Here is a 17,736-nt window from a genome sequence, read left to right on the forward strand (position 1 = left end):
GCGCGACTGCAGCACAACCAGAGGATGGAGGGGCAAAACACTCATATAAATAAATAATAAAACTACAAAATTGGAATGTAATCTGCCAATAGAAAAAAAAATATATTAGGACCTTGTTTTATGAAAGAGGTAAGTCATTTTATTAAAACCTAGCAAATTTTGTATTTTTTCAACACTCTTGACCTGCCCCCTATTCATGAGTGTGCGGTGCATTACAGCGCGTCTTTGCAGGCCTTGTTTCGATACCCGGCTAACCCGGCCACAGTGGCGATTTCTTATCGCCAGCTCTCTGCGATGGCGTGCCTGGTAAAGCGTATAAATTTAGCTCGCCGGTCTCAAAATGCTCCTTTTGCGAAGTTTTCGTCGTCCTTGCACGTCGCTTCTTTGTCACCGTTCGGTAAGATTTGCACCCCGCTGCACCGCTGCGGCAGTTTTCTCGGTTTTGTCGTTTCCTTCGGCGTGCGGCCAGTGCGAAGTCTTTTTCCGTCTTTGCACGCTTCGCGCTCTTCTTTTGAAGCGCTTAGCGCTTCATTTCAAGATGAGCTTGCGGCATGTGAAGAAACGATGCTCCGTGGTACACCAAGGCGGTACACTGCGACAGCGTGGATAGTACCATTGGTGTCACGCTACACCGATTCCCGCTGGACTTTCACAGGTGTGTCGTCTGCTCTAGGTATGCGCGATAGCTTCGATATGGCTTCGCCGGGCTGTTCGCTCGTGTTTCATAGCTGTAACCCGTCCGTGCGTACTTGGCTTCATGTCTTTTTCAATGTATGGTATTTGCTCCTACGTTGAGCACGTTTGAGGGTGCTAAAGCTGGCTTTAACATTGCCTTGCAGATGTAAACGCACCTGCTATATTCTTTCAGCTGAAGAAATTAAATGTGAAGAATAATCCCAGTGTGCTCTATGGTCTGTGTTGATGCGCCTACTTATGTCATGTTATGTTTGCTTCAATTGAAGCTGTCGTAGCATTGTTTTCTATACTTTTCAATTTCCTAACTGACAACGTTCGTGGCACTTCAGGGCTTTTTCCTTCTGCACTGTGACTATTGAGATGATTAGCCAACTTACACAATACTGCTTGTGCTGCCTGTGACATCTATTTTTTGTTTGTGTGCCAAGGGTGTGCTTTGTGACTGTATTTGTTTGGTTGCTGCAATAAACAATGAATATGAAACTATGAAAACCATACTTGCCGTACACTCTATTGCGAACTGTGCACTTGAGCCAGTGCTTTGTGCATCATACCTTGCATCATACCTTGCTGTACTCAAAAGCTCTCAAAAGTACTAGCACCAGTATTTGCACTACGAATCATGCATGCTTCGCCAGTGTCGAAGTGTTGCTGCCTTTCTATGCTGCCCCTCCTTTACCAGTCACTTTCATTGCGTTCCCAATTGCACATTAACAAGGCCATAACTAGCAGGAACTCGAGCACATTTGACTGGCAAAGGTTGGGGCGCGCTGAAAGGCAGCAACCTTCGAGAGATACGGGCTCGAAAACGCGGTTTCTACAGAAAGACCGCTTTATAATTCGCGCCAAAAGCATACGTATGCGTGACGTCATTCTACGTCACGTTTGCGTAGTTTGCCCCTTAAAATCCAGGGGGCGCTGGAGTGTCCATGAGCCGCCATTTTTTGGACCAATGGGCGTCTATGGAGCCTTCGCTACCAGTATACATCTACCTTGCCTCGGCATCCAGCTCTGCGCGGCACCCGTGCGATATCTCTTTGGTGGACATGCATGCGTGCGCCGGTGTTGGTGCAAGCTTCTTATTCCGTTCCTTTGGTGGTTTACGTATGTCTAGCAGGAGTCACTCGTTCTGCGTACTATCTTTTGCATCTTCTTCGTCCCTTATTTATACGTCAGCTCCCAATTCCAACGCTTTCACTTCGTATGCGTTCATTTCGGAGGAGATACAGCTAGGATGGCCGCGCCGCTGAGAATCCTCTTGGGAGGTGTGGAGACGGAAATTTTTGAGGCAGTCGACGACACCATGGAGTGCCCCATTGTCCACGGAAACCAGCGCCTTTATGTATAGCTTTCTCGCTGTGTATGTATATGCAATATTTGATCATGCAGTACTTAGTGCGCATGCAACATATATGCTTTCCGTTGGTTGCAGACAACGTGCAGGTTTGGCTGAATGCGCCGGCAGCCCCCGTCCCACCTGCCACCGAGCCTGAGGAGTTCTGGCCTCGGGCCAAAGTTCTATTCCTGATTGAAGAATATAAAAATTTCAAATCAGGCCCTTCTAAACGCCTAAAAACTAAAAGACAACTCTGGGAAAATTTGGCAGATTTGATGAATTCAAAATTCGGATGCCATTTGACCCATTCGCAAGTTAAATAAGTGGCCCGGGGTCTGGAGAGAAAATATAAAACGGTGCGACACCATAATAGCCAATCAGGGGCGGACCGGGGAACATGTGACTTTGAATTAAGAGTAAGTATGTATACGTAGAACATGATCTCAGAAGATTAAATTAATTTCTACTGAATGGAAAACTTATGTTTTCTTGATTATGCATACGTGACTTTTGCCCCGGACCTGAAGCAGTTTAGTCATTCCACAAACCTGTGAAGAATGTTGCAGCATTTTTTACTTTTTGGGTCCAGATAGATTGTGTGACAGAATAATTAACTATACCAATTTTGGACATCTCTTGTCTAAATGATGTAATTCCTGTTGTAATTTTAGGACGTGTTATAGATTACACAGCAACATTTGGGTGGTTAAATTGACCGTCTTTTTGTCAACTGCATACGGCTGCTGAGAGGCATAAACCCGGACTTTTTGCTCATGTCAACAGCTCTGCTGCTGGGCAACTATCGGGCATTATATGCATGCCTTGGTTATAGGCTAGCTGTACATGTGTCTTGTCTCGCTGAATAGATATGTCAAGCTTCATGCATGAAATAGTGTGTTTGCAAAGAGCTGTGCACATATTAAGTGATGTCATATATATGTGTCAAATGGATCCTATATTTTTTTGTTCCCAGGGAGCTCGATGAAATTTTTGAGAAAGCTCACAGCATCAACCCACCCTACCTGCTGGGGCCAGGACTCGTCCGGAGCATCCAAGAGTGAGTCATTTTTTTTCTGGACACGACAAGTGCGACAGGGAATTTACATGCATTGTAGCACAGGCTTTGTCGAAATAAGTAACTAGTATATTGGGCTTGCTTCTCAGCCGTATAGTGGAGCCCTTATGGCACCACTACACAGCAAATGGCCTCCGATAGTGAGGAATGGTTCTCCTTACAGATTTAAGGTTTAAGGGGTGCCATGCATGTGCTCCGTTACATGCCTATATAAAGAACAAACCCAGTTGCTTGGTTACTTTTGGAAAAGACAGTGCATGTCGTGCAAAACATATTTGAAATCAAACACCACCAGGGGTTTCCCCAACCTTAAAATCAGGGGAATGTTGTTGAAGTAGGGGAGTAGCGGTAGTCATTTTTCAGTTTTTAATTGTGTCTTGATGTGGCACTTAGGACAAGAAAGGCCCATGACTGCAGCACTACACTCATGACAAAGAGTGCCAACAATTGCTTTGCTTTGACAAGGATACAAGTCATATTTATCAAGAGACAAAAGTAAGGAACAAGGACTACATGAAATGTGTCCAGAAACGGGGCAGTAGCTCGGACTACTATAAACCTTACAAAAAAAAACTATCTCTGTTCAACACCAGTCGCATATCGGAGACTTGTAAAACTCTGCAAAACATGCATCTTTGCTCGGAACATAACAGAACGAGTCAATAATTAAACACACACACCGAGAAGTCTCATGTGCATGCTCAACTCTGTACGTACACGTGGAAGGTGTACATCAGAGCTTTGATGTCAGCCACATCTAGGTATCAAAATTTATGGCTGCTATATACACACAGTTGGTTGAATATGTACAAGGCTGTTCACACACTCCGACTATTCACTCAATAACTATAAACCAATCAAGAAATATAAACCAAGGCATGAGTATATCTGTGTTTCCTACTAATAAAATAACTGAACTGCCACAAATATATGGCGCATTCTCAGCCACATTCCTATCAGTTGCATCTGCGAGTTATGTATGAAAAAAAAATTCGCTACCAATTAAGGAAGGGCCTTCAGAAAAACAAGGGGGTGTGTAGGGAAGCCACTGAACCTCACACAGAATATGTGGCAGGCAGTAAACAGCTGGTTTAAGGGCACATGGAAGGCCACATGCATTGAAAAATTTGACTTTGTCTACAGATGAGTGGTTTTTCTTGATTAATGTGGCCAACATGTGAAATAGTGGCCCAATACATCACGAACATTATGGCACCACATATGTGTAAGGCTTCATGTTTTGAGCGATATTGTGCCATCGCTCTCAACAATCTAGAATTACTGACAATAAAATGCTCTCACTTTTTGAACATGGATCTTGACGTATTTGAAAGGACATTAAAGCTGTTAAATTTAGTTTCCACTTCTTGAAAAATTCTGTTCTCTAGCTTCTTTGTAAATGTAAATGTGGTATAAGCATTGTAAAGTTCCTTCTATGGATGTTTAGGGCGCAACAATAAACTTGACAGATTAATTCCATAGGGTAGACCTTTTTGAACAAAAAGACAAAACAATCTGCAGTGTTAAATAATTTTTTTGGCTAACTGAAATTGAAAAGCCTTTGATAGCAATTTAATACCTGTTTCCTAAATGGTTTCAAAGATGCTCCAAGCTGACTTTTGCTGTCAGCAGAATTATATGTATGAAATTAAATGACTAATTGAATGACAGTGCCCTTTGTGTAGGGATCACACATATGCACTACAAAGTCTCTGTTCTTTAGTGCAAGGAATGCATAATGATGTCGCATTATTTTGCCACCAGCAGCCAGGCTGAACCTGTAGCCAGCCCCCAGCTTGGCCCCAGCCCAACTGTCACAGCGAGCCCAATTCCTGGCAGCTCGCAACCAAGCACGAGCAGAGGCAGCACTACTGCTGGAGACTCGCAACCCCCAAGCCCATCTATGCTGCCAAGCCCCCGGCAGCAGCAACCAGGCCCAGCCAGGAAGAGGCCCAGGACAGATACCTCTCATGCAATGCTCGAGAGTGCCGTCACCCATCTTGAGGTGGCCGAAGCTAACAGACAGCAGGGGCACAGGGAGCGCATGACTCTTGAAGAGAGGAAGGTTGCTGCTGAAGAGAGGACTGCAGCTCTTGAGCGGGTGGCTGCAGCACTTGAACGGCAGGCGCTTGTCTCACTCTATTCTCCGATACGTGCCCCAGCTCATTCCCCAACTCATTCCTCAATTCATTCCCCAATCCGTTCACTCTCCAAGCCCTCCTTACTATAATGCTTAGTTTTAATGTTTCGTTGTTTGTCTAGTCAGCACTTATTTTAATAATTTTCATTCATAATTGCTGTTGTATGTTTGTGTTCAGTTCTGTATATTTCCGCTAAGTTGCTGTGTGTGTGCATGTGTACACTTGGACACATGTAGATTCATCTCGTTCTTGGTTGCACTTCATATTGTGTACATACTTTAATAAAGTTTACAGCCCTCTAATAAGATCTGCATGTTTCATGTAATGCACATTCTGATCACTTCTTTCTGTGCATACTGATAATAAATTGGATGGCAACAGAATTTCCAGAGCATACTTGTCTAAATTTCTCTAGCACACACCATCCTTCCAGCAGTTTAGCTCTCATTATTGTTGTCATTTACTGTTCAGAGGACACAATGCACATTTGAACATGTTGTCAGCCATCTTGTGGTGACTGAAGCTAACACACAGCAGTGGATGGCCATTGAAGATAGAAAGATTGCTGCTGACTAGAGGAGGAGTGCAGCACTTAATTGGGTGGCTGCAGCCCTTGAGCGATGGACCTCCTCCTCGCATCATTCTCCAAGCCTCCTAACTAAATAATGCATAGTTTTTAATGTTTTCTTTTATTCCGTCTGGTCAGCAGTTGTCATTTTTTTTAATCTTGTTAATTGCTTGTGTATGTTTCTGTTCAGTTCCATATATTTCCACTAATTGGCTGCATGTGCGTGCGTATACACACACTTGTAAATTCATCTCGTATCCTCTATTACATTTCAATATGTGTGTACTTTAAATTATCCTAGTGCTTCATCTTTCCATATATTCTACAACCATGCATACGTAATAAGATCTCCGTGTTTCGTTAAATATACATTCTGAGTACTTGTAGAGCATAACTGTCTAAAATTTCTCTATTGCACACCCTCATTCCAGCAGTTAGCTAGCTTACACACTGCCTCTTGTCATTTACTGCTCAGGGGACAGAATGCAGGCATATAGGAAGAGAAAACTGAAAGGCTACTTTGTATGATTTACGCACGAAAATTTATTTCATGAACATCACACATGAACATCATTTTGTGCACCAATATCCCTTGCTACATTAAGCAGTCTATGCAGGTGACAGGCAGTGGCATACTCCAACAATTAAGGAAAAAAGAAAGAATTAACCTACACTAAAATGTGTCATCCTGCAGGACCACACAGCTAGATTTGCCCATAGAACACGGAGCTTGAAATGTAGCAGCAACGACAAGACCAACAACAAAGCGTTGCAATATACACAACTTATATGAGAAACTTATACAGCTCACATTCAAACTCATACTATAGGTTAATGATATACTCCTTCATTAATTAAGGGCATGCCACAGGTGTTAGTGGAGTATGGTTAATAATTAAGCAAAGTTTTTCATTAAATTTAAGTACTATTTATGCAATGTATATTGCAAGAAAAATCATGACATTAGGCTAAAAAATTTTGTTAGTGCACAGTTCAGGAACACCATTCCCACACAACAGAAAAGTCTGACAATTCAACAACAAAGAGTTCTGAGCAGGAGCTAGCAGATCCCACTTCAGAACCAGAAGATGAGCCCAGCACAAAATCAGCTGCCCTATTAGGACCATATATACACTAAAAAAAAACCTATATATACTTCTGGGACAAATAAGACCACAGAAAACAGCAATTCCCCCTAGCAAATCAACACCTGGGATATTATTGTGATGAGGTCTTCTTCTGTGGTTGAAGGAAGGATGAAAAGTGAGAAGACACGGACTTGTCTACTGGAGGGCTAGCCTCCACGTCCACTGCCAGCGTGTCATAGAAGGAGGTGGGGGAGGGGAAGAAGCTTGAAAGGAGAGGGTAGGCGTGCAGTCGCAATGATCATGTCAGGTGACATGTGCTGCCCCGTCAGGCCTATAGGCAGCCGGAGAGGCCGGTGGCCTCCAGGAAGGAGAGGAGGTGCCGGAAGGCCTTGGCAGGATGGTGACCACCGGGGAAGAGAAGGTGGTCCACTGCACAGCAGGGGAGGCCCAAGGAGCGGTAGCCTGCCTCCATGATTGTCCTTGTGGGCACAAAGGCAGGGCACTCACATAGGAGATGCTGGGCTGTCTCCACTGGGTCATTGCAGAGGGTGCACCCAGGGGGTGCGGAGAGGCCAAGGCGGAAGAGGCGGGAGCCGGTGTTGGCGCAGCCTGCCCTGAGCCTCAGGAAGAGGCTGCGCTCTTTGCAGTCCAGGCCAACAGATGGGAGTGGGTGGTCGAGGAGGAGGTGGCGATCCACTATGCTCCTTGACAGGTCCAAGATGATGAGGTAAAACCATATCTTTTGATATAAAGTAGGAAAGGACAGTCACAGCCATTTAATTAAAGCGCTGTTGCAATTAACAATGCACCATTCTTCACCACATCATCTATCTGCAATGCACATAACAAATATTTCAATGCAAAAAAACTGCGAAATTGCATGAAAATACAAAAGTACAGCAATGAAAAGGACAATAAAAACTCTTGGCAAAAAATCTAGGAAGACCCCTCCATTAAGAAAAGATAGAAAAGGCTGCAAGTCAATCTTCGTACGTGCCAATTGCGTTGCTTCATTTATAGTCCTTACAGGCAACATATATAACATATTGTTGCTGAAAGCAAATAATTTAATTTCTCTGCTTTCAGCCTTAATTTTGTCTCTAAAAGTAATGGAGTGATGGAAGCTCACAGTGCATAAAACTCAAGCAGTGAAAAAAATAAATGAAGGTAGGTATACATGGGAGGCATATATACTTCACGGTTAAAGGCTCCGAGCCACGCTGTCGCGCAAAGTTCCTGCCAGATGCATCTGGGGCCAACAGGAAGGCAGGGGTTGGTATTTTTTCAGATTCTCTCTTGTGGAGCTTTTCGGTTAGAGTCCCGGATTACACAATCATATTTGTAGCAGAGTTTATGGCTCTAGGGCTGGCCGCTTTGATAATTCCTACAACTGTTTCTAAGGTGATATTCCTCCAAGATTGTCTCTGTTTTGCTGGCGCTGGAGTCCACACGAGACGCTTTTTTGAGATGATCATTAAACTTTTTTATTCCTGGATGGGTGAAAGAGGTGCGCTTCGTTTGGATACCAGGCCACTGCGGTATTTTATAAAATGAAGCAGCAGACTTTTTGGCAAAATCAGCTCTAAATGCACCAGTTGCCTGTAGCGTCCCTAATCTTGTTCTTTTCGGTATGACTCGATTTCAGCGTTTAGTTTATAACCGCCGCGTGCAACAATCCCTTACTCTCTACTGTCGACTACCAACATCTCATGTACCCATGGAAGACTCGTGCGTGTAAAACCCGGCAGTGTGAGGTAGCGATGGCACTCATGCGGTGCAGGATTCCCCGTTTAAATCTTTACTTATGTATATGTGGGTTCAGTCCCACAAACCTTTGTGCGGCTTGTGGTGAAGCAGAGACATTGGAGCATTTCTTACTCTCTTGCCGGAGGTTTGCACATCATGACATGGACGGACAGAAGCCCACTTTCTTGTAAATGGGACCTCTAATGCTGTCGCATTAAAAAGGTATTATGCATTCCTTTTGCTAAGCTCCCATGTGCAGTCGCGTAGTGAGCCACACAGCACAAGCATGACCACACAGTTGAAAGCGCCGATGCCTCACACCTTTAGCATTTGGGCAGTAAAGTCAAATCTCTGTTTATTAGGTTCTTTGCTGAGGGACTGCCACCATTCGGAACCTGTACGCCTGTGTGAAAGCAGACTGGCCGTTGAGAACACTGCAGACTCAGGGCAACTTCCTAGTAGACATTTATACCTGACTAAGAGTACCGTGCATACTATCTGTGCTGCAACAAAAACACGGCATGGTTGTCAGTCTGCTGAAAAAGCTGCAAGAGAAACTTCCTGGCCTTGCAATTAAAAAAATCAGCTGGTTTCAGCCTCACAGATTCCCTCTCATGAAGAGCCAGCTCCCACATGAATTAAAATAGCCTCATAAGAAGTTATCTTTGTTAGCATTAATCCAAATATATTTCCATGGTCTAGGCATTCCCATGAATGTACACAAGAAAATTTCCAGGCATAGGGCTAGCAGTTATCACTCCATGGGTCTCCGTGTATTGATAAACCTACAATATGGCCTAATGACACAGATTTAGTTACTGAATACATACTTTTCTGGACAGACAACCCAGAATTACAAATACTAGCCTGAAGCATGACAAACTTGTGAGTTATTTGGTCACCGGGAGTAGAAAGCTAATTTAGAATGTAAAAGGCTGCTTAGAGTTCCCCTGTTGTTACACAATTTCTGAAAATATGACGTGGGAGTACAGTGACTACTTCCTAGCTTCTAGTAGCGCTTAGGCTGCACAGCTGGTGCGTTTTTTATATTAAAATGCCATAACAGACACATCTGCGTTAAAATGGATGTAAAATCTGACAAGAATATAATGAAGTTATGGTGTATTCCAAGCCAACCCAGTCTCTGTGATGAGGCACGGTATAGTGCAGTGCCTTGGATTTATTTCAACTGCCTGGAGTTGTTTCACGTGATTTGAAATAATGTGTGCAGAGTTTAGTTTTTGTACTTAGTCTGCATCAGAAATAGTCTCCTCTCAGAAGGAATCAAACATGTAACAGTTCGTGCAGCAGAATGGCTTCGTCACTGCATCACCACAGAGGCCAGGTCACATTTTCTGAAGGTTTCACTCGATGACATCAACGAAACCAGCATGGAAAAAGAATGTATAGCAGTAAAGGTGAACATGGAAGAACAAAAGTAGAGAGGAGGGCACTGAACTTGATACCTATGTAACAATGACGGTCTATGAAGCTACACGCAGCAGTGCGACAATGTGTTACTTCACACCAACACTCAGTACGAATCTTTCCACAGCGAAACATTTTTCACCCTTTTGATGTGGAACATAAAAATCAATATTATGCTTCTGCTTATGGTTCATGTTTAACGTCCCAAAGCGACTCAAGCTATGGGACGCCGCAGTGGAGGGCTCCGGAAAATTTTCGACCGCTTGAGCTTCTTTTATGTGCACTGACATCGCACAGTACACAGACCTCTAGCATTTCACCTCCATCGAAATGTGACTGCCGCAGCCAGGATCGAACCCGCGCCTTTCGGGTCAGCAGCCGAGCACCATAACCACTGAGCCACAGCAGCGGCTGTGTTTCTGATTAATTATCTTTTCATTCGTACACCAAAACGATGTATATACTTAACTTTGAACTACTTTATGTAGAGTAAAAGGTTGTTAACTTCATTAGTTTACCTTACGTGCCGGTTAGCACATTGTAAGGTGCACTGACATATAATTGAATTGGGTGCTTTCAGGATGTCTGTCAGCTTTCTCTTCATTAGGAAGTAAAAAAAGAAACAATGCAACTTCTGAGCTTCTAAGTGAACTGCGAGCACATCGCTTAGTGCCAGGACAAATAAAGCATTCATGAATTAGTTTTAGTTAACTGGCAATGAAAAAAATTCTTACATCGACTTGAATCTATCTCTAGCACACTATTTCTTTTTACTCTTGGAACAGTGTTGTGATACCAAGCATGAACACTGCTTATGAATGAAGTACGAATGAACATATAAAGGATGTTTGAAAGTTAATGCTGACTGTATACTGCTTCAGAATTGACACACGGGCTAGTTGGTCTTCATCATCAGATGGGTCACATCCGGTACCAGGACTGTCGTCTCTCATTTATCTCTATTTACAATGCCTTTCCCTGTGTCAAGTGTGTCTTCTCAAGGCCTGCAAATTTCCAAAGGCCTGTGACTGTCTGCAGCCCATGTTTTGCTGCTGTCTTTCCGGTTCTTAGCCTGCCCTGGAATGTGGGTGTGCAGCTAATAAAGTTTTGTTGTTCTGCTGTCTCTTAACATTTGCACTATCATTTTTCTTTAATAGGTGACTGTGCTGTCCATAAATAGGGGGCTGGTGCAGGAGGCAACAAGAACACAGCATGGCACAGGCTAGAAATAAGTATTCTCTGAAACAAGCACACATGCGGGGAGCAGCAACGTTACTAGACAGGGTCCAGTTTTAAAACTCCCCTATCTACCCATGCATCGGCGGCGTCTCCATTTCTGTGCCTGTCGCCAGGTGGCGGGACCGTCTCAAGCTGACTGCCGCAACGGCCGTTCGCAGCCGTTTGTTGGTATCGGGCTGCTGACGCGCGCTTACCTAGGTTTTTAGAGTCACAGAATTAAGCATTTTATTTCGCAGGCTGTAAGTCCTGGTTGTGCCGCTTGCCACAAATAGCATATTTATAATTCTGCACGCCATTGCAGCCTGGAAGAAAAAAAAAAGAGACGGAGATCCTTCCATACGCATAGCACGCGCCGCACGATGCAGCTATACACTTTCATCATTTGTGCTTTGTTGAAGAAATATGTGGCTGGAATGCATTCATTGTTACTCAGTGTCATGCTAGAAAAGCACACGATACTTTTTTTTGTATTCAAATTTTATTGATCTCAACTAGCTTCCATTTAAGCGAGAACGCCTCTAAAGCAACTTTGCCTTCTTCCTTGCTGCCTTTACTTGCACACTCTGGTCCTTTTGCTGCTTCAGAAACTTTGCATAAAAATGCAAGTGTGTGACTAGATAAAACTTTATAATTCGGGCGCAAAGCTCTTCTGAGTGCGTGGAGCAGCCTACAAGGACGAGAGGTTTTTTCGAAGTTCCTGCACCATACTCCAAAACGAGTCACCAAATACTTTGTTGTCCTGCGTTTTCTGTTCAATGACAGATTCAGTGGCATTAAGCATTTGTAAAAGGGCGCTAGATGGGTGCTTTAAAGCACCAGGTACGAAAGACCTCATCTCTGTGAGGACAGCTGCTGGTGGGACATGACTGGCAGCAGTGACTGTTTCGAGACAGTTCTCACAGCTAGAAAACCTGCTGGCTTTCTTTACAACATAGCCTCCAAGATAGTAAAGAACAGCTTCAAATTGAGTGGCACGATTGTAGTCATGCTGGTTTTGATCGTTGAAGACTCCTTGAAGTGAATTGTGAAGCATCTGTTTGAGTTTTTCATCGCTGGCTTGTTTTCTTGAAAAAGCAACTAGCTTCTGCAAAAGCAGCTAGCTAGGCAAAACCCTACCTTCAGAAGGAAGGTATATGCATCGGGTCTTGCTTGGCACCAGTACTAAGCAATCTGTTCTTATTTCATCTTGACAGTATTCTTAATGATCACCTTAAATGTACAAGAGTAAAAAGAGTGTTTCGTTATGTTGATGATTTTCTGGTCGACATCGACGGCACCATGGACGACCTTCGGAATTCGATAGCTCCGAGATTATATCAGTATTCAAAGAATGTTTGAACCCACTTCAGCTAACAATGAAATTCGTTTTTTGGACATCAAGTTAAAATTTGCAGAAGGTCGCACATGCTGGAGCTATGCACCTAGGAATAACATACCATTGCTTCCGTACGTACACTTCAGCTCATTTGGAATTAATCAAGCGAAGCATAATCAAAACCACCTTTAAGAAAGCGCTGGACAAGTGATGCCAGCACATGACGAGCAATAGTTTCTGCCAGCAGGTTGAACGGTTGCAAGAAGCAGGTTATCCGAGTGCACTCCTGGTAGCAGTAGCCGAAAATTTGATCGGAAAAAAAGTCACCAGGTCAAAGCCCGACCGAGAAATATAAACGAGTAGCGGTGCTTCCGTATATCCACCCGTATATCCACAAGATTTCGCACAATCTCAAAAAAATTGGGCAGCGTGCAGGAGTCAAAGTAGTGTTTTCAGCACCCGATAAACTGGTCAAACTTTGTAGGATGACCGATCCCTTTGCGGTTTAAAAAGAAACGTGCACAATAAGGCACCACAAGAAACGTGTAGAATGTGCAGAAGGCGTCGTATATTCCCTGCCCTTGTCATGTGGAAAATATTACATTGGTCAGACCGGTAGGTGTGTTAATGAAAGACTCCGAGAACATAATAGGAACTTGGAGAACGGCAAAGGAAACCTTGCCGAACACTGTTTGGAATGCAAGCCGGTGGGGTGCCATCCAGTTTTCGAAGAATGCTGGTGTCTTAGCACTAAATGCCTTAGCAGGGCAATGTTCCGTCATGGCAAACCAACTCGCTCGAACAGCCACTCTGAGCATTTCCACTGTTTTCCCGTCAATTACGTGCACGTAATTTTTGAGGACATCCTGGTCGTGGAGGTGCAGGTCGCATACTCTCGACTTGGCTGATAAAACTCCCTGTCAGCATGCGGGATGGCTCGATTCCATGCAGCACGCAAGGCGTCGTCGCTGGGTGCAGAAAAGTAATGCCGTGACGAGCTACTCGTGTCGTACCGGTAGCCGCTCGTGCATCCCGGCACGCAACACGTGGGCATAGTGACCGCTTGCTAATCGCAAACATCAAGCGACCAAGACCTGCCCGCACGCATCCACCGCAGAAGTCGGGAAGGCCAAGACAAGTCGCGACGCGCAGCTCCGCAAGAGCTCCGTCGCAGTCTCGCGTCTCGCTGCGTCTCGCCTGCTGGTCGCGGCGCCGTTGGCGCCGTCGCGCCGGCGCGGCAGGTGGAGCCGGGTTCGACGGCAGCGCCACGAAAGCGCGAACCGGTGGTGGTTCCGCGCAACAGAGCGGAGTTTTGAAACTGAATAACGTTGGGGAGCAGCGTTACTTTTTCCGCACCAACTGAAAATAAGCATCAAATGCAAGCGACTGGCGCGACAAACGCAGGCGATGTAAAGAGTGGATTGCTGTGAGAAAGTTTTAATAAAGCAGATTATTTTATTAACAATGGATTTCAGTTTGTGCAATAAGTGGTATGCTCGAGCCTACTCTTACACCGTGGCTCGAACAAACGTAAGCAGCGTAATTGTTTTGTTTTGCTTGTGTTTTTGTGTTTAGTGACGTAACCGGAACTTTTGCTGCTGCAGCTATTCGGGCCTTTGGAAACGCGCTTGAAATACATAGCAGACACCAACTTCCGGGACATGCCACCGAACTTCTGGCAAAGTGAACTAGAACATACCCAGTGGCGCGACCGCCTCCGCCGGAGCGTGCCTTGAGCGTAGAAAGTTGCGGCAGCGCTGCAGTCGACCGCACTTGAAAGCGCGTCAGCCTTCGGGCCGCTGTTCTGCTAGGATAAGCGCTTCGTGTAGCGTTTGATATGCGGCTTCAGTTTACTACCACGGGGTGTTGTAAGAGTAGCCAGGGCCAGACGTTCTTGCATTTGCTTTCTGTTTCTTGCAGCTTCGTTTTACTCATGTCAAGGCTCAGATACTGTCGCACAAGTGTTACAGTTGTGCTGTAAGGCCGGAAACGGGCACTGCATCGCATATCGGTTTTCCCGCGCGTGGTTGAGCTGGATACTTGGGCGTCGTACATATGGCTAACTTCTATCTGTGACTGATGGCGAACTCCGCATAAAATACGTGCCTAACTGCGCATGTGTCCTCACTTTTGAGCGTCGATCTTCAATGACAAAATAAAAAAAGTCTATTGTCTATAGGTTCAGCAATAATCATAGGCCCCAAAACGAAAACGCATAAAAAAGGAAGCTTGTCGCAGGTGTAAGGCAATGGTGGTATACTTAATTGTTTCCTTAATGGCGCAATAGAGAACACAGTGCCTTCTGTATACAGGTCGATACAAGCGCTGTGTTGCGCTATAAACAATTTTTCTTCCTGAAATTAAACTTAACAATTGTGTTCAGCTTGTGCTCACCTTCTTTTGGTGTTTTCCCAATGCAGTTCACGCTGAAGTAGATGCCTCCATTAGTTTCCGTTTGTGCAAAAAGACCTTTCGTCAGGTAGTTACACGCAGTGACCGAACGCTCTGCGAGTTCTACCTTGAACGAATAATAACTGGACGCCCCACTCCAGTTGTAGCCAACACAGGGCTGTGCGCGTGTGTGATTTAATTCCTCTAACATGAACTAATCACGCGCACAACCTGGACACATTTCTTATTGTGTAAATAGTTTGTACATATTACTTCTCCCCCTATCCTCTCTTCCTGTCCCCTCACCTCTTTCATTTCATTTCTCCATTCTGCCTGCGAGTCCTTTATTTACGCTGCTCCAGCTCAGGTGCTTCAGTATCGATGGCAGATGCCGGGGCTAGCAAAAATATTTTCCTTCCTTTTTACTATTATTTTTAAAAACAACCACTACCACCACCACCAATTCGAACGATGCCGACGACACTTCTGCTGCTCCGCAACAAATCGGAATGCTAGCTGCTCTCCTCAGGACACCTTCAGCTTGTTAAAATGACACAATATTACTCTCTTCTACTAGCTTGCCCAAAAGATGCACCTTGCACGTCACGGTGCTTTCGGCCTCAGTGTCGAAAAACACTGCTCTTGCGACAGTAATTTCATTCGTCGCAGCATTTAGTGCACAGCACACGTAGCACACTCCGGTAAATCCATTGAACTCATGCAGCGCCCAAGATTTCGAAGGAGGTGTGAGTCCAGGCAGGTCGGCGACATTAACAACTTTGTCCGTTGCGGCAACACCTTCGCATTCTTCGTTGCCCACTGCAACGGCCGCACCATGATCTCTCTCTTGATCGCGGTCCGAGCGGCGAACTTTACATCTGGTATCGCATGGCTCCTCTTGCTGCCGTCTTTTTCTTTGGAGCCTTGGAGTCGGGGTTGTCTTGCTCAAATAGGTGGGCAAGTTCGGGAGAAGGGTTGGAACTGCATTAGGGGCGAGCTTTGCAGTACCCCTCGGGTATCTGACTTAATTCCTTTCCATCTATAACGGGGACATAATCCCTCAAAATGAGGTGAGGTTCAAAGTGGAGTTCGCAAACTGCACAATCGGGGCCAAGCGGCCTGTCAAGCCTGCGCAGATTTCGCTGCCAAACAAGCCTTTGGGTTTCATCTACGGGAGCCTTGAAAAGAGATAACTTCCGCTCTTGGGCTGTTCTTGCGTACCCAGTTGTGCAGCCTGGCGCGTAACAGTGGTTTAACCGCCGCTTGGGCGGCATCATCAAGGCACTGACGCAGAATAAGGCACGAAAGAGGCGAGGTGCCGCGACGAAAGCAATGCGAAGCGATGCGCAGTAGCAGACGACGAGCGCGCTCGCTTCAAGTGCGGGCGACGACAGCGCCGCCTCTACTTTCTCCCGAAGGAGGCACGCGGCGAACGGTGAGCCGGGCCTCCGCTCGAGCCACTGTATGTGTTCTAGTTCACTGCACTTCTGGTGGCTTCACTTGCGCCCACTTCGGAAAGCGGGGATGCGGCATCCAGCCACCTATTGGAGATCAGCAGTGGCGAAATTACAGGACCTTCCGAACAATACGCGATATAACAAGAGACATCGCATGACAAAAACGCAAAATACTGAGAACGACAGATCGAAAGACTCCTTCCTTTATGTACAGCTATAGTGCCTAGAATATAGTACAATAATAATAATAATAATAATAATAATAATAATAATAATAATAATAATAATAATAATAATAATAATAATAATAATAATAATAATAATAATAATAATAATAATAATAATAATAATAATTGGTTTTTTGGGGGAAAGGAAATGGCGCAGTATCTGTCTCATATATCGTTGGACACCTGAACCGCGCCGTAAGGGAAGGGATAAAGGAGGGAGTGAAAGGAAAAAGGATGAAGAGGTGCCGTAGTGGAGGGCTCCGGAATAATTTCGACCACCTGGGGATCTTTAACGTGCACTGACATCGCACAGCACACGGGCGGGCGCCTCAGCGTTTGTCCTCCATAAAAACGCAGCCGCCGCGGTCGGGTTCGAACGCGGGAACTCCGGATCAGTAGTCGAGCGCCCTAACCACTGAGCCACCGCGGCGGGGCAAAGAATATAGTACAGCAAACTAGACTTTTGTGACATGCCGTTTAACTTCCGGTAACTTCACTAGCGCTCGCTTTTCAGAGCGGGAACTAAGTGCAGCCAAATCGAGGAGACCGTAGATATCTCACCGATTTGCGTTGGGATGCCATCGCACGGTACTGTAATAGCTTTCGGGGTTAGAAAAATAAGTAACTACTTCTTTTGTTGCAGAACTCACAATGAACGAAAACAAATGCTGCAGCGAATTTTTTTTGCGAGATGCGTCGGAGATGGCGCTAGCGGCATGGCGTCAATGGTGATTCTGTGGTTCTCTGCGTCACGTTAGTGACATTCGTTTTGACAACCGAGATCAAGTATACAGGACGGGATACTTTGTTGGTAAGTGGCTGCTTGCATTTTCCCTCTGAGTACCGAAAAAAAAAAAGAAAGAAACCTACGGATGTCATGACGGTATGCTGCTTTCTCCCTGACTTGCTCTCTGAAGCAGAATCGGCGCGCATGTAGTGTAGTACTCGCGTAGCTCGCGCAATGAATGGCCCCATCTCTTTGTTGCGTCTCAGCTGATGGCAGGTGCGGTATTGAAACAAGCCTCCGTA

At 45.1% G+C, this 17,736-nt stretch overlaps 2 protein-coding genes across 5 annotated transcripts in view; both read left to right on the plus strand.

The window, feature by feature from the left end:
• The first annotated feature begins 1,885 nt into the window (after positions 1-1,885).
• Positions 1,886-5,628, plus strand: LOC144110121 (uncharacterized). 4 transcript variants are annotated; one of them, XM_077642947.1, is made up of 3 exons: positions 1,886-2,056; positions 3,006-3,089; positions 4,872-5,628. In XM_077642947.1, exons 1-3 carry the CDS (start codon positions 2,037-2,039, stop codon positions 5,335-5,337), a joined length of 570 nt encoding a protein of 189 aa, XP_077499073.1. In that variant the 5' UTR covers positions 1,886-2,036; the 3' UTR covers positions 5,338-5,628. The 4 variants fall into 4 exon arrangements, 2 of the variants coding, with proteins under 2 accessions (XP_077499073.1, XP_077499079.1); XM_077642953.1 differs by having other exon boundaries at positions 4,875-5,477; XR_013309710.1 differs by lacking the exon at positions 1,886-2,056 and adding an exon at positions 2,315-2,448.
• An 11,651-nt stretch (positions 5,629-17,279) lies between these two features.
• Positions 17,280-17,736, plus strand: part of RhoBTB (Rho-related BTB domain containing) — an 87,037-nt gene continuing 86,580 nt past the window's right edge. Inside the window, 1 exon segment of the mRNA XM_077650903.1 lies at positions 17,280-17,518. The gene's annotated coding sequence lies outside the window, so the exon portion shown is untranslated.

The sequence above is a fragment of the Amblyomma americanum genome, chromosome 1, assembly GCF_052857255.1.
Source record: "Amblyomma americanum isolate KBUSLIRL-KWMA chromosome 1, ASM5285725v1, whole genome shotgun sequence".
Taxonomy (NCBI): Eukaryota; Metazoa; Arthropoda; class Arachnida; order Ixodida; family Ixodidae; genus Amblyomma; species Amblyomma americanum.

What these genes read in the sequence shown, in the direction of transcription:
- LOC144110121 (XM_077642947.1), top strand. Translation starts at nt 2,037, where the DNA reads ATGTATAGCTTTCTCGCTGT. An exon ending in ATGTATAGCTTTCTCGCTGT is followed by an intron (nt 2,057 to 3,005) that starts GTATGTATATGC and finishes TTTTGTTCCCAG; the next exon opens with GGAGCTCGATGAAATTTTTG. An exon ending in CTCGTCCGGAGCATCCAAGA is followed by an intron (nt 3,090 to 4,871) that starts GTGAGTCATTTT and finishes TTTTGCCACCAG; the next exon opens with CAGCCAGGCTGAACCTGTAG.